This window comes from Gallinula chloropus (assembly GCF_964237585.1).
Source record: "Gallinula chloropus genome assembly, chromosome: Z".
NCBI lineage: Eukaryota > Metazoa > Chordata > Aves > Gruiformes > Rallidae > Gallinula > Gallinula chloropus.
In genome coordinates, this window is record NC_140089.1 from 23,083,811 (window position 1) to 23,101,523 (window position 17,713).

The window sequence follows — 17,713 nt, forward strand, 5'->3', positions numbered from 1 at the left end:
AAATCAGAAGAGCATTTTACTAAATGCTTAGCCTGTAGATTATGCTTCTTTAATTCACAAATTGACTGTACTAGGTCACCTTTGAGTAATGGAAATCTCTGTTTAAACATTTTTTTGGCAATGGGCACAAAGCATTAGATCTCATTTCCAAGACTTACCAGCTGGGTTTTGTCATTAACATTTATTAACAATCTAAGATATGGCTTTCAGCGTCTAATCCTCACTACACAAATGTTTTGTATAGTCCTCTAGAGAGCTTTGGTGTGACAAATTACTGGCACAGATTACAGCCCTGTGGCTATTCACCAGAGGCAATGCAAAATTAACATGGTACTAATCCAATTTAAACAAGAAATTGGTCAAACTATGCACAATTGCACAAATCATCTGAACTAAAGCAAATCTAGACTTCCTGAAGCGACAGTTTCCACATTTGTATTTAAAACACAGAAAATTATTTTTTTATCAGCTCTGCTTCAACTTTTATTTGGCTTTTTAATGTCACTTAAATCCATTATCAATAGACCCAGATGAAGCACAGGAGTATAAAACACAAAAGAACACCGCTTTGAAACAGTTTGTTCCATAGTAGAAAAGTTTTGGGCACTCACTGTACCTGCCAACTTAAAGGTTCATACTTTCAGAAAGAGGGTCAGCTGAAACAATCTACACACTACCAAATACAGCTCATCAGGTCTACAGTGATGAAATTTAACACTAAAAAACCTCATAATGATATAGACTAGTGGTAATCTGGCAAGCAACAACCTTCTTTTTTATCCTACAAGAGCTTTTAAACATGGAAGTAAGAAAAAATAGCCTGGACATTTCATATCTACTGTAGAAATCTCAGAGAGATATGATTTAGATTCTTCCTTCTATCATCTTGTCAAAGCTGCTTCATAATTTAGAGGTGAGAATTCAGGATTCTCGTTATTGGGGGGAAAAAGGACCAATTTGAAGATGACAAAGAGAGATGAGTTTTTAATTATTTATAGTGATTATAAAGCACATTCACACTCTTCAAAGAGAAATACAGATTTTAAAAGTTACTTATCAATTAGTAGAGGTTGGGCTTGAATTTTAATTCTCCAAGCACTGAATACTCTACAATTAGGAATGCAGTAGGAACATTAAACCTTCAAAAATACAACAAACCACCTACTTTTCCTCAAGCAAGAAGTAGCTCTGAATACAGATAACAAAAACCCTTTAAAATTTGAATTCTGATGCTTTATGTCTGTGGTAAGGTTTCTTCATCAACAGAAATTAATGATTTACTAATCTGTTTGTCAAGACCAATGGAAATGCTTGCCATTAAGCATACTGTTTAGCTAGTGTTTACTGTAATTTATGAAAGGCAGGCAATGAAAAAAAAGAGACCCCTGGATTCATGAAGATGCTACCTCTGCAAGTTTGAAGGGTGCATTTTCACGTCATCTGTGTCCATACATATACACACATGTGCACACACAAGCACTGTTAAAACATAGCAGTAAAAAAGAATGCCATGTTAGCATATCAGGACTTGCAAAAGCAGAAGCAACTTTCACTTCCAGATTATCTTTGCTGTAAGTTTATTTGATTTTGGTGTTCAGCAAACTTTAAAGTGTCCCTTTTTCCCTAAAACCTAAGATTTGTTTCTCATATTTGTTCTTCATGCATTTTACAATTAAAATACAGAACAGTTAGGCCTGGTACTAAGACGGTTAAGAGGGGAACAATACATTTTCTCTGGAAGTATTCACAGATTCGCAGAATTGTAGGGGTTGGAAGGGACTTCCAGAGATCATTGAGTACAACACCTTGCCAAAGGAGGTTCCCTAGGACAGGTCACAGGGATAAACCAAGGTTGCCTAAGCATTATTGGGAATAAGACTAATGAAACGTGCGTTCTTTTAGCTACACCAACGTTTTTTGAACTTAGGAAAGATGAAGGATCAAGTCTGCAATGTCAGTGTCAAGTCAGTTTTGCTGTTCTTGTTTTTGTAAAAAGCTTAGCTGAGAGTTTTAATTTTGCATAGACAAGCACTAATAAAATCAAAGCTCCCAGTAGTTACCAGGAATTCTAAGTGGCTTCCAATGCTACATTAACTTGGCTGTCTCATGTGACAAAAGAAAACCCGCATACCTGTTTTAACCTTGCAAGTTCTTTCAAAGCCCTTGTCCACTGTTGTTTGTAGTGAAGCTTTGACTTGGTAGCTGACTCCAACTTTCTTTCAAGTTCAACCTAAAAGCAATTAAAATCGTATCAGCTGAAGCAATAACAGCAGTAACAATCAGTGAAAGATGTATATATACAAAGGGTCTGGTTTAAGAAAAGTGTTTATGTAGTGTAACATACAACATCATCTAAAGCTGTTACATAATATAACATAAATATTATGGCACATGAACATTTTCTTGTTTAAAATATAGCCTTATTTTTATTGGACAGCTGTCTATACAAAGAGGAAAAGATTAGTTTTTAGCACTAAACCTGCTGACGTAAGCTTTAAATTTAAGATGCTCAAATCAGCAAACAGCTCACCCCACCCACCCCCCATTTTTTTCCTTACAACTTATAAACACTAACAGAAACATTTAAAATAAAGATTTATCCATCCAAGGCGTGTATCGAAAGGTGTGCATTTTTCTTTCCTACAACTGGAAGATAGGCATTGCATTATTTTTGCTGAAATAAACATCTGTTCAAATCATTCTCTAAAATCTACTTACTTAGGGTGAATATTTGATCTTAATATCTAAATAAATCTCAAAGAAATTACTAAAGTAATGTATTCCATTCTGTGGAAAAAGTTAATATTACAAAGCAAAACGGTTATGAACCACACAGAATACAGTAAACTGAAAATTAAGCATTTTTATTTTAAACTGGAGGCATTGATTTTTTTTTATTCAGATAAATTTAATGGTAAATAATTTTTAAGATCTTAGAGCATCAGTTTTAAATCTAACAAAAAAGAAACCTTAAAAGTATTTAAGACTAGAAACCTCTGTAGAGACAGAACCACTGTGAATGGTTTGCTTGGAGTTTTAGAACTTATTCAAAGCATACAGTAACATGCATGGGACCAGGATTGCATTTCGTGCCAAGAAGCCACGTCCACTTTTTTCTCCAGCATTTTCTGTCAATGATTTGACTAAAATCACACAATAATTCTGAGCAAAAAGTGCCCATATCTGTAGTTATAATTAATCAAAATATCCTCTACTTATGGGAAGTATGGTTAAAAAAAAAAAATCAACTCATGTCATTCAATTTATAACACAATCTCTTTTCTGAAATACTTAAAAAGCCAACAATGCATTTAATGGAGTACCAGTCTAAACTAATCCTTGTAAGAAAATCTCCATCTTTATTTAGTCCTATAAACACAGTGCTTGGAGTACCCAGTGTAAATCATGACTCCACCAATTGAAATATATAGTTTAGCTTTCTTCCTGCCTTAGCCTCTGACACTACAGTTCCCTCTATAGAAATAAAACCACCATTGGTCTTATTTGGATCTGAAAAAAATCTTGGAAAAAAGAAACAAAAATGGAAAAATTAACCACTATCATATAAAATTATTTTGTATTTCCATTAACCATCAAATGGACTATTGTGACAATTTTTGAAGACTAGAAAAATCCAATATACCTTTTCTAAAGTGAGAAGATTTATTTCTGATTGTAGCTGGATTTCTGGTTTTCTGCTTAGCTGTTCTTTGTATTGCTGGAACTCCTTCTCCAAATTTTTATGCTTATTTTCTGCTTCATAAAGCTACATTAAAGACATAAAGATATAATGTAAGTTAGCAGAAAAACTTGTTCACAGACAAAGAATTAGGCTACAAAACTTAAGTTACTCCTTAGTCCCTGGAGCAAACATCTTACTGTCAATTACCTGATATAAAACAGGCACTGAAAGCTACACATTCATAATTAATGATTTCTTGATGATGGCATACAGCAATGTTTTAATAAGATGAATGTGGAAGAGGATCTTTGCTCGGTACAGGAAAGAAAAAACCCAACTCTGTCCCAGTATACAAAAGATCACAATTTATAAACACTGCTGTTCACATTTCTAAGACAACTTGCAGAAGAAACAGAAAAACAAAACTATTTAGATTTACACACAACTTTTAAAGAAAGCCTAGGGTATTATCTACTATACGAAGTTTTATTACTTACTCAGTTTCACCAGCATGGCTTGTATAGGCATGTCTGGAAGAGGAAACAACTAATATTTTGTTCAGCCAAATAATAATTTAGAAGAAAGGCTGAAGTAGAAAGACTTCATTGACTAATGACTTAATGCTATGTACCTCTGCCCTCACTCTGTACTTCCATGGTTTCATGAAGATATTATAAAAAGGGACCTTTGCTTTTCATCTTAAAATGGGTACTTAAAAAAATGACAATACACATCACTTTGCTACAAGAAACCAAACAAGTCAGATGCTTATGAGCTTTTAAAGCTACACCATACAAAAAGTGTTAGGAATTTTTATAAGATATTTTCTAAGAGTAGCTTATATTCTACTTCTGTTAAATATTATTCAACTATAAATATCGTGATACACCTGTTGGAACTGATGCCTGCCATCACAGTGTGAGTCCAAACACTGCAACTGTATTGTACAACTAGTTAATGATAAAGTTTTTATGAATAGTATCTAACAGTTTAAAATACTGGGTGAAAATGCTGTGGAGAATTAAACTCTGTTTCAAAGCCTACCACTTCTTCTATTCTAACAGTAGTATTTTAATTCTTTGGATACCCTAATTGAATCACCTCTGTTTTTCTTCAAAATCTTGCTTTCTGTATCTGTTTTTATAGAATTGATGTAAGAAAGCAGAGATGCTTCCTAAGGAGCCATATAAAAAAGTAGTTCACTGCAGTTACTTTTCACATATAACTGCAATAGCCAACTTTGACATCAGATAGGATTTTTCATCACCTTTCCATTTTTACCAATTTCTTTTTGAAGCAGACATACAGACATGATGACGATGACAAAAAAAAATACTAACCAATTTCTTTAGCTATGAATAGTAGTCTCTTCTCCCTAGAACTACAATACACTTAATTTCTAGATTGGTTCTGAAAACCCTTTCAAAAATTGAATTTCTCATGACACATCAGGGTAATGGACTGTTAGGAAACTACAGAAATCAGATAAATAAAGCACAACTTCCTTATTCAGGAAAAGTGATGTTCTTCGTGACGGATGCTTCAAGAATCTCCTCCTGCAAATAGTGTGGCTTACCTTCAAACAACTTAAGACATTTAGAGACCTTTACAGATCAGATGTGAAAATTATGTATTGATACATCTCCTTAAAAAGTAAGCAACGCATCAAAGCATATGGTTTAGAACTATTATAATTTACTCCAGAACATTTCTTGTTAAAAACCCAAGCCAGACAAAAAAAAACTGCTTAAAAAGGTGAAAAAAGCAGCTCATCAGAACCGGTAGCAACAGGAAACTTCTGCTTGTGTACACTACTGGCATCCTTACAGGAAGACTGTCTCACTCACAGGTAAAGAAGCACAACAAAAAAATCCTCGTCTTGTGCAAAGTATCAGGTAACAACCACCTCACACTGAAGCATGAGTAGGATATAAAACAGTAGGAATGACACAGAGAAAGACAGCCAGGATGATAAGCTAGAAGTAACAGCCTTTATACAAAGCCAGACAAAACAGTGGAGCTTGTGTTTGGAAGAGACAGCGTGACAGACACTTGAGCAGTCAGGAACAGTATGTAGCACAGGCAAAGGAGTCTTCATAATTATTAAGCAACAAACTATTAAGCAATGACCTTAAAATGAACAACAGTTTTAAAATACACAACACATAATTAAGTTTTAGAACTCATTGTTACAGGATGTTGCAACATTAAAAGTAGAAATACTTTTTAAAAGGGTTCAGATGTGTTCATGAAGAAAATTTTCACTGATGGACAGTAAACATGAAATGTCGTTTCTGGCAGAGGCTACACTTAATGATACTTCTGGATATACCAAAACTGTACTTCTTCTCTGTCCCATTTCTTGTTTTCTTACCTTCTAAATTCAAGCATTGCTACAACAGAATGGCGAGCTAGCAGGATCTTTGGTCTAATACAGTATGTCTGTTTTGAATAGGTAAAATAAAGTGATTATGCTGGTACTGCAGCCTAGCTAGAAAAGTCAGTGGAAGTCAAAAGAATTAATTTGGAAGGTTACTGCTAGCTGGTGGCATTGGCCACTTAAGCCTGAGGAACTGTTGGCTGTCTTATCTGGACTGATACAGCATTGGTAGCTGCAAACAACACAGGATGATATAGAAGTTACCCACTTATCACTTTGAAGTGTATTGCATTCTGCAGTTTGAAACTTCTCATCTCCTTTCAATGACTGTTCAGTAGAATAATCAAGGTTAGGATCTTCTAAATTAGCAGCACTTTTTGTATTAGCTATATTGAGAAAGTTCACTGTCCTGCGGTTAGCGCATTAACCGCCTTCTTTTCACATCACTGTATCAGTGTTTAATATTAAACTAAAACCCCCCAAAAAACCCAGCACAATTCTTCCTAATACAAAAACATGCTTATGGTTGATACAGTTGTTCAAATAGTCAGATAGTCAAAGCTATTGTAGGACTATAACTGTCACGTAACAGAAATGAAAAGCACCAAAGTTTATATAGATTGATTACTTGCTATGTACTTCAAATTTTAGCAATGCGTTATTCAGTCTATTTAGTAACAAACTGTCCAATTTCCTAATTGCTAAAAAAGCCTAGTATTGACTTAAAATTTTACAGTATGCTTTAACTGTCTAGAAAAATAGCAAGAGTAGCCTTGTCCATAGTGCAAAAGCTAGCTTAAAAGACAAAAGAACACGGTTTAAATTTTATCAGTTTAATGAAGTTACTGCTGTCAGACTAGAAAGTCACAATATAAAATTAATTCTCTCCCCATCACAGTAAGCATAATATAAATACTCTTCTGCAGTGGAAGAATAAGACTAGCTGTGTGATCAAGTTCCCTGCATGTTTTGCTACGTCACAGAATCTCCGGATGACATATGGAAGGGACCTCTGGAGATCATCTAGTCAAACGCCCCTGCCCGAGCAGGACCACCCAGAGAGTTTTGAGTATCTCCAGAGATGGAGACTCTACCATCTCTCCGTGCAGCCTCTTCTAGCACACTGCTACTCTCACAGTGAAGAAGTTCCTTCTCATATTTAGGTGGAACTTCCTATATTCAAGTTTGTGCCCATTGCCTCTTGTCCTGTCACTGGGCACCACTGAAAAAAGGCTAACCCCATCCTCCTGCCCCCCTCTCCTCAAGTATTTATAAGACTGATAAGATCTCCCCTCAGTCTTCTCTTCTCTAGGCTAAAAAGTCCCAAGTCCCTCAGCCTTTCTTCCTAAAGAATATGTTCTTTTCCCATAATCATCATCATAGCCCTTTTTTGTACCCTTGATGTCCTTGAAGTGAGGAGATCAGAATATTCTAGATGAGGCCTCACGAGCGCAGAGTAACGGGGGAGGAGAACCTCCCTTGACTCACTGGACATACTTTTCTTGATACACCCCATGATGCCATTGACTTTCTTGGACAAGGGCACACTGCTGGCTCATAGTTGACCTGTTTTCCACAAGGACTTCCAGGTCTTTCTCCATAGAGCTGCTTTCCAGCAGGAAAACCCCTAACCTGTACTGGTGCCTGGGGTTACTCCTCCCTATGTGCAGGGCCCTACACTTCCCCTTGCTCAATTTCCTAAAATGACTCTCTGTCCAGCTCTCCAGCCGGTCCAGATCTTCTGGCATGTCAGCCACTCCTTCCAGTTTTGTATCATCAGCAAACTTGCTGAGGGTACACTCTGTCCCTTCATCCAAATTTTTGATGAATATATTGAACCCTGGACTGACCCCTGAGGAACAACACTTGTTACAGGTCTCCAACTAGACACTCTGCTACTAACCACAACCCTCTGTGCTGTCTTGCCGCAAATTTTCAATCCACCCCACTGTCCATTCATCTAACCCACAAATCCTGAGCTTGCCTCTGAGGATGCTACAGGAGAGAGTGTTGAAAGCCTCGCTGAAATCAAGGTAGACAACATCCACCGCTCTCCACCTAGCCTTCTACAAGGGCATGAGTGGACGGATATCAGGTTACTCAGACATGACTTCCCTCTGGTGAATCTGTGCTGACTATTCCTGATACCCTTCTTTTCCTCCATGTGTTTTGAGATGACCCCCAGAACGAGCTTCTCCAACATCATGCCAGGGATGGAGATGGGGCTGACTGGCCTGTAGTTTCCTGGGTTGTCTTTCTTGCTCTTTTTGAATATTGGAGTGACATATCCTTTCCTCCAACCTCCAGGCATCTCACAAGTTCTCCAGGACCTTTCAAAGATGACTGGAGAGTGGCTTAGGAATGACTTCTGCCAACTCTCTCACCACTTGCAGATTCATTCCATTAGGATCCATGGGCTTGGGGGTATTCAATTTAAACTGGTCTCTATCTAGATCTTCCTCAGCCATGGGAATGTTTTCCTTCCCCCAGACATTCTTAGTGCCAATGTCTGGGGCTCCTGAAATCTGGCCTGAGCAGTAAAGACCAAAGCAAAGGCAGCATTCGGTAACTCCGCCTTCCATGCATCCTCTGTCACCATGACACCTGCCTCATTCAACAACGGGTCCACATTTTCCCTAGTTTTCCTTTTGAAGATCTTTTCCCTGAAAAAGCCTGTCCTGTTAACCTTGACATCCCTTGCCAGGTTTACCTCCAAAGAGGCCTTGACTTTTCTCATTTGATCCCTGCATATCCTGACAGCATTCCTATAGCCTTCCCAGGTGGCCGGTGCTTCTTCCACTTGAGCTTTTTCAGAAGCTTTTTACTCAATCTCTTGCCCAATTTCTTGCTCTTAGGGATACACTGATCCTGTGACGTTAATTGCTAATAATTAATTGTTTGCAGACTACATCAAACTTGGAGCTGTTGACTCTGTTGAGGGTGGAGGTGTCTTGCAGAGACCTGGGAAGGTCAGAGAGCTGAGGAATCAACCACATGAAGCTTAACAAGGGCAAGTGTCAGATTCTGCCCCTGGGAAGGCGCAACCCTGGCTGCACATTTAGACTGGGGGCTGATACACCGGAGGCCAGCCGTGCTGACAGGGATTTGAGGGTCTTGGTTGACAACAAGTTAAACATGAGCCAGCAGTGTGCCCAGGCAGCCAGGAGAGACAACTGTATCCTGGGGCGCATCAAGCACAGCATGGCCAACCAGTTCAGGGAGGGGACTGTCCCACTCTGCACTGTGCTGGTGCAGCCTCAGCTTGAGTACTGTGTGCAGTTTTGGGTGCCACAGTACAAGAGGGACATGAAACTACTGGAGAGTGTCCAGAGGAGGGCAACAAGGATGCGGACGGGGCTTTTGGGGAAGTCTTATGAGGAGAGGCTTAAGTCCCTTGCTTTGTTGAACTTGCAGGAAAGGAATCCGAGGGGAGACCTCATTGTGGTCTATGGCTTTCTGATGGGGGGGAGTGAAGGAGCAGGTGCCGATCTACTCTTTGGTGATCAGTGACAGAAACCCAGGGAACAGTATGAAGCTGTGACAGGGTAGGTTTAGGTTGGACATCAGGAAGAGGTTCTTTACTGACATGGTGGTAAGGCATTGGAACAGGCTCTCCAGTAAGTGGTCATAACCCCGAGCTTAACTGAGTTCAAGAACCATCTGGACAATGCACTCAGTCACACGCTCAGACTTGGCTGGCCCTGTGTAGAGCCAGGAGTTGGGATTTTATGATTCTTATAGGTCTCTTCCAACTCAGGATATTCTGTGATTCTAAACTACTGAAAGGTATACTGCTGTTAAGGTTCTATATGTAGTGCATGCTTGTAATCAGAATTTGATTTTCAGTGTTAAAAAAAAAATGTAGCCATTGCATTGCATACTAGCCCTACTACTGAGCAAGACAAATGGATCTCTGCATGTAGTGCAATGAAAATAGATAAAATGTTTATTACAAAATTGCCAAAAAGTGCTTTCCTTAAAATCACTGCTCAACTTTGCCCATATAAAAAAATGCTTAAGTAGTTGACCCAGAAAATTTAAGTGTCCTTACCTGCTGTTGTAAGCGAAGCTTGTCTTCTTCCAGCTGTTTGATTTTTGACCTTTCTAGCTCAATCTGGTGTGCACATTCCTCTCTCACTCGCCGTACAGAATCCTGTAGCTCCTGCAGATTTCGTTCATGCTCTGCTTGCAACTCTTTTTTCACTCTTTGAAGCTTAAAAGTGAGACATATTTATATTAATCCTGAGGCGCAAGATCTTTATTTTCAGAGTCTCTTAAAAGTGTTAATACTACTTATGACAGAAAGGAACTGCTATCAATTTTAGAAATTAAACAATAGAAAATCCATTTTTTTTTCCCCTACATACTCTTTTATTTGTTTCCTATATACATTCTTTTTAAAACTAATGACCTGCAAATTACTAAATTTGGACTACAAATATACTCTTCTTGACTGTTGTGAAAATGTACCTTTCTACATGGGAACGATAGAGGCAAGTGTTCTATCCACCCTTCTACCACAAAGCAGCTAAAACCTTTTACTGCAGAAAGAGTGAAGTCACAGCTACAGACAGGATGCTTTTAGATGAGTAAGACTGCAGTCGTCAAATTGAGCACATCGGGAGAATTTCTCTTCGAGTTCAACAAGAACACAGTTCTTGACATGTCTGAACTTTCTCAAAAGATGTTACTGGCTCAGATAATAGTGGAATAGAAACCTCTTCAAACGGCTCATTTCTCAAACTGTGCAATTGCTAAATGAACCCTACATAATTTTGTCTAGACACTTTTGGAATCCATGATTTTTATTATCTCTAAGCCCTCAGGTCAGATTCTCACTAAATTTAGAGCATGTTTTGAGACAAATATGTATGAGATTCAGAATAAATTCTTTTACTAAGACTGAAATGCATTTGGCCAAACTTAAGCACCAGATATTTTGCCAAGATGTTAAAGGTAGTGTCAGACAATATTTACAGCATGGACTGCATCTTCGGAGACCCTGAACAGGACACAAGCTCAACCAGCCAGTCACTGCATTGGGACTTTCTTAGCTTTGTTCAGAAGCACAGGAGGTGTTGATGTGATAAAAATATTAATCTGGACTACAGGAGCAAAGAGAGAACTTCTTGGACTGCTAAATCACCACAGCAGTTTAGCTACATAACTGTGATTGTGTTCTGAAGTACAAAGATAGGCAATTTATTTTTTTCTTTTTTCATAAAACTAGTTTCCCTGAGTACTCACACCCCATTTCCTCATCTTTGGGGTATTCAGTGAGACACACAAACAGTAGTAGCTATTGGTTTCTCCTGCATCTTTTTTTGCCCTGTCACTGTAAAAAGTACAAAACAGGTACACTATCAAATCGCTGGATAACAAAACCTGGACAGGAGCAGTTTCTCCCAGCTCTTTGTCACCTTCTCATATTTCAATAGATAATCTAGCAACTACTGTTCAAAGTAAGGCACTTTTCTACCAAACTTAAAATTGAGGTATGTTAAATATCTCATATTTAAGATATCTAAAGGTGTCCACTGGCACTCTAATTCTTTTAATAATACGTTGTGGGTTTGCATGGCAAGGTTTTGGTGGGGGGGGGGACAGACAGGGCTGCACCACATAGTAAATACTTTACAGTTCTCTAACAACCTATCTAAAAGTCCATTGATTTTCCATTGCAATAAAAGTGTTGTAACAAAACTTGGTTTAAATTATTGCTCCTCTATGTATCAGTATGAATGTGCTATTTCACTTCTTATGTATAAGTCACAACAGGCTACATGAAAAGACAACAAGCCTTACAGAAATAACTCATGGAATTGCACAGTTTAAAATGATCACACACATTTTACCTCTGATTCAGCACTAAAAAGCTGTCGTTCTCGCTTATCCAGATCTCTCAGGGTTTTCTGAAGTTGTTCTTCCAAAACAGTATATTCTGCTACCTATAAGAACAAAAAAAGGCACTTTTTCTTGCAATAATGTTTAAAACTGGTAAAGAATTTACTTTTGTTGTAATATAAAATATTTGTAACACTTCTTTGGAAATTTACATATGTTTGACCCTGGCTGGAGGCCAGACACCCACCAAAGTCGCTCTATGACTCCCCTTTTGAGCTGGAGAGGGGAGAAAATATATATTGAGAGGCTGAGGAATCCAGATAAGGACAGGGAGAGATCATTCTGCAATGAGTGTCACAGGCAAAACAGACTGAGTACAGAGTAAAGGAAAGACAAGTCTCTCATTTATTACACTGCACTGCACACCCAGTGACACCACAGAGGGGTAATGAGAAGTGTGACCAGATCTTAGAGCACGCCCCCCACCCCTCCCTTCTCAGCAGACTTCACTTTAGTCATGATTTTACTCCCTTCCTCCCCCTCATTGTGGCACAGGGAAGGGCAGGTAATAGGGGAATGGGGGTTTCAGTCAGTTCCTCATGAGTTGTTTTCCTTCTTGTCCAGGGTAGCATTTGTCACACCCTTCCCCTGCTGCAGCATGGGGTCCCACCCACAGGAGACAGTCCTTCACAAACTTCTCCAACGTGAGTCCTTTCCAATGGGGCTTCAGCTCTTCACCAGTCACCCCAGCGTGTGTCACTTCTAGGGGGTGCAGTCACAAATCACGGAATGTCTCCATCTCTCAGGCCCAGATTGCGCCAGTCTGGGCCTCCACGGAGTCACAAGCCTCCCCCCGCAGCAAACTTCCTCCGTCATGGATCTCTCTCTCATGCTCATCTCTGTGTCTCTGTCTCTCTCCATGGGCTGCAAGTGCTGGCAGAGGCTCCAACACAGGTCACAGCATCTTCTGCATGTCTCCACCTGCTCCAGCGTGGGGTCTCTACACGGGCTTTAGGTGAGATCTTGGCCTTTTCCATGGGCAGGGTGGACACCAGCTCCACCATGAGTTTCTCCACAGGCTGAAGGGGCATCTCTCTCCAGCACCTAGGGTGCCTCCTCACCCCCTTCACCAGCCTTGGTGTCTGCACAGTTTCTTACATCATCTCACTCCCTTCTCTGGTGGCAAAAAGCAGCTGCTTGCGTATTTTTCTTCTGTGATTCCCAGAGGTGCTGTGTCCATCGCTGATGGGCTCAGCCTTGGTCAGCAACAACTCCAGCCTTGAATCTGCTGGTGTTCACTCTGTGGGGCCTGCAGAGAGCTTCTGGCTGCTTCTTGCAGAAGCCACCCCTGCAGCACCCCTTGTCCTCCAGAACGCAGTTACAAAACAACGCATAAAACAGATCTCTAGCTCTTAATGACAAGGGAGCACCTTTCTTGGTGCTAGCTGGTTACCACACACAGCTGGGCTGTAAAAGTGTTTTCTGACTATACAAGTGAAAGGCCATTAAAGCCAAAAAGCCCTCAGAGAAAGGAAGCATTTCTAACAAGTATTCTACAATTAAGGGCTACTTCTAGTCTACATCAGTGGAAAAATTAGATAAATTCGTAGGAGTGGGTGTGAAGACTAATCACAGACCCTTTCTTCTATATTATAGTTACCAAATACCTTGTCAAATTTTAGTGATACAAGATTTGTAATGAGAATTTCAGCAAATACGAGTTTCCTTACCTTTTTCTTCACTAATGCTTCTCTCTCTCTGTCTCTTTTCTTCCATTCTTCTGCAAGTGCTTGCATGTGGGCCATTTCCTTTTCTTTAAGCTTCAAAAAGCCAAAAAAGAAACAAACCCCCCAAATTAGAGAACCAAATCAAAGCTGTTCAAAAGTGCAACTTTAAAGGAGAGAGCACTAGCAGAACTAAGTTTAGTACACTGACTTACATAATTCAACGTACAATTCTGACAGTGAATGATAGACTCTCAAGTACAAAAAGCAAAGTAAGCCCAAGTTTGAGAAAAATATCCAGACAAACAGATACTAGATTTAAAAAGAAGCATGTGACCCTATGAGCACCTAGAATAACTTCCAGAGTAGAAACACAGCAATGGATTTTAACTGAGAATAAAGAAATGCATTGTTAATATTTAACACTGAGAATGCAAATCTTGAGTATATACTGTTCATAAACAGTAAGGGAATACTGTGAGGCAAGTATTTTTGTATTTCACCGCCTAGTAACTAATTCAGTCACTTAACTGAAAAGAGTTATATTTCTTAAGTGTGTGGGAGATACTTGTGTACATTTGCTGTTTCAATATTCTGTATGAGCAAAATTTAGTTCTTACTTGAATCAGTGCCAAAGTTTAAGGAAAATGCAGTTAACACTTCTCACCAATTCTGCTGAAGCTTTTCTAGCAGTCATGCAGTTTAGGAAATAAACAGTAAAAACCTGATTTTCAAAAATGTCCTCTTGCATTTCCTTCCACATTTCCAACTCCAGTGCTGCCTTGTATTCAAGAGTTTCTCGAGGTTCTGGATGATCTTCTGCAACACGAGGCTGAGTGGGAGGGACATGCTGCTGTTGACCAGCACCTACACGCTGAGATAACAGCAGTGGATTTTTAACTGGAAAAACAACTTTTCAAAGAAAAAAATTAAAGATTTATGTAAAATTTACTTGAGAAGAATCTGACACCAGAACTTCCTGCATTTTCACAAGCCCGTAGTCTTCCAAGGTGATAGCATATGCAAGATCTGCTATTCTGTTGCCTGACCTATAAATAGCATTACAAAAGTGAAAAACAATCTTAAACACAGAAAGTGAATTTCAGACAACACACAAAACAGCGAAGTTTAAGTGCTAAAACATTCCACCTAAGCTCAGAGAGTCTAGACAGGTGTCTACATGCAGGTCCAAACATGGTCTCCCATGTATATTGTTCTAACCTTGAGAATGATTCATACATCTATGGAAAATTTCTGACTTTAACAGGTAACTTGACACTGGGAACTTAGTTAACTAGCAGCTTACTATCATCAACACACCCCTATAAAAACAGAATGACCCAAAATTCTATCTGCAGTCTTAAACTTTACTGAAAATATACCTGGTCAATAAGGTATTGCTGCTGACTTCATCCTAAGACTCTCAATGAATTTCATCAGTCTTGCTTTTTTTAATGTTATCAGTAACTCTCTGGTTATCCACAGTTTAATAAATCACTTAGCATACCATGTGTAAACTGTCCTTAGATGACATTTCTGGAAGCCTCAACAGAAGAAGTGACACCTTGACACATAGGTTAAATATCTATCTGCTCTTATACAGCAAAAAAATCTACTAGATAACGTTTTAATAAACTAATCTGAAATTAGTTGCAGTTTCTGCTTAAGTAGAACAGTTTGCCTTTGGCTGCCATCTTTAATAAGACTAAATATAGTAAAGAAAGGTAGTTTTCTGCCCAGAAAGATATTAAAAGGAGGAATAAGCACAAATCACGTAACAAGTTTATCACTAGTCTAACAAAAAAGTACACTGCAGTGTAGACGTGTACTTGGTTAGAAACTAAACGGTCACGTACAGTTAAAACTACTCAATGATACAGAGGCAATTACACAATCATCTGAAGCCTAGAAGCTGCAGAACTAGATATAAAGTAACTTACAAGAAAAGGTTGCAGAAATTAATCATGGATGTAGCGTTCACAGAAATTGTCTTCCAGCAATAAAAACACAACACTAAAATATTTTTACAAATGTGCAGTTTTCTACACAGTTATTTGTAAAGAAGAAAGTAATCAACACCAAACATTTGTACTTCACATAAATTAACACATAAATGAGTGCCTTAAATTTTTACAACGTTCTATTGGTCACTAGTTAAAAAATAAGATTCAAGGTAGTGGACCTGAGAAATCTTGAGTGACTAGGTCAGTTTAACATATCAGTGTAAAAAGAACTTTACACCATCAGGAGAAAAGCTAGAAAGCTATCAGCACAGCAAAATGGAGACGCGATTACACTTTGAGAATGCCATCTAGTGGTTAAGTTTCATGCAAAACCAGGTTTCTTTTAACTAACATTCTAACCTTCATGAGACCACAATGTAACTCTCCATACAGTCAGGCTACACTGGATTTCGCATAAAAAAAGACAGATCAAATTTTACCAATTTGAGAGGACCAAGGATACCACTCTGTCAGTAACTTGACGTTTCCTGCATGTTAAATATAGAATGCTTAATCTTCTGTTGGATTAGAGGTTTAAAACCAACTAGTTGTAATAGCAATTATTTCTAAAGGCATAATCAAGTTCTGTTATCACACAGAAGATGAGGGTCCACACACTGATTGCTAGCACAGTTCACATCTTCAATAAGGACAGAAGACCAAAATAACAATATATAAAGAATGTACTTCTCTATGTAAATAAATATTCATCCTTGGAGTATTCACTAGTAGCACTGTTCCTTTTGATGTACACAAGCTCAAATCCTGCTACTATCACAGGGTATAATCCTGAAATAGGAAACCTCTCCACTCTACTGATATATCTGCCCTCCCAACCTCTGCTCAAGTCAGCTGCACATAAAGCCACACTGGACAAAGAGTCCTAACTATTTTCTGGAATATCAGAGGCTTTTCTTAAGTAACTTACTCAGCAAACTGCCTCAGTAATTTTTTTCCAACTTATTTCTTAAATGTGTCTCTGAAGCTTACCCAAGATCATGATTATATAAAGTTTTATTATGATGACTCTAGTAGCTGTGTGGAGTTGTGGCAATTTAATTTTTAATCTCTTGGATGCCTACTTCCACCCCTGTATTACAGTACTCTGCAGCCTGTTTACATATCCAAAAAGGTACACCGGAAGAGTTTGCCCCTTTCAGGGAAACATTAAATAAACAATTCTTCAAAGCTTGCTACTAAGGATTTTAAAAATAGTTTTACCCTTGTGCTGCTGTGATGCTGACTGTTTCATTACATATCTGACGCCAACATTGTTCACCATTACCACCCAAGAACCGTGTTTTTTCTGAAGCCAAAACGTCTGAAAGCTGAATTCTTGCCACCCCCAAAAGTAAATCTTTAGCAGTTTTATCCTTGTGCCACAATTCAACCAGGAGAGGTAATCTGAAAATAGAAGTGATTTTAGTGTTAGGCATCACCACAAGAGGAAGCATTCCTGTTTCTGTTCTTTTGGGGAAAGGCCCTCATGCTCTAAAAGTAACATCCCAAATCAGTGATGGTCACAATTGTCACACAAGATGGGTTTACTGCCTCTCACAAATGAGTAAGACTGACTGATTTTTTGTCTTCTCCACCAGTTACTTATTTTGGTCTGATTATTATTCCTTTCTCCAATTAGAAAAAACAATACTGCAGTGGAAGTGGTTAACTGCATGAATTTAAGATAATCTTAATTTAGAAATAGGTAGTAGAAACAAATTTTGGTCACTGCTACTCATAGAATAAACTTCCTCTACCACTTCTTTCATAATACCACTATTTTGATGATACTGTATGCTGTATCTTAATTACTGAAAGCTGGTGGTACTACTGGGAAAACTGTACCATAGCCTTCAATACTGCACTCAGCTTACTTGGTATCTTTATTTTTAAACTTATTGGATAGTCATTGTGTATTAAAAACACACACCCTTTTCTATTTTATTTGAATTTATGGTTTGTTAAGAATACATTATCAATCTTTAATTTAATAACAGCAACAGCATTTATGCCTTTAAGCAATAATCTCTGCATAAGCAGTCAAGTGATAAAACCAAGAATTTTAGGGTCCCTGTCTTTA

General features: G+C 38.4%; 1 protein-coding gene across 1 annotated transcript in view; it reads right to left on the reverse strand.

Moving 5' to 3' along the window:
* CEP120 (centrosomal protein 120) overlaps positions 1-17,713 on the reverse strand; it is a gene marked incomplete at both ends in the record, with an annotated part of 41,407 nt that overhangs the window by 8,901 nt on the left and 14,793 nt on the right. Inside the window, 8 exons of the mRNA XM_084278845.1 lie at positions 2,132-2,230; positions 3,644-3,766; positions 10,114-10,275; positions 11,918-12,010; positions 13,637-13,726; positions 14,355-14,504; positions 14,583-14,679; positions 16,855-17,037. Coding sequence (XP_084134971.1) covers positions 2,132-2,230; positions 3,644-3,766; positions 10,114-10,275; positions 11,918-12,010; positions 13,637-13,726; positions 14,355-14,504; positions 14,583-14,679; positions 16,855-17,037 — 997 coding nt within the window. The remainder of the gene's footprint in view (positions 1-2,131; positions 2,231-3,643; positions 3,767-10,113; positions 10,276-11,917; positions 12,011-13,636; positions 13,727-14,354; positions 14,505-14,582; positions 14,680-16,854; positions 17,038-17,713) is intronic.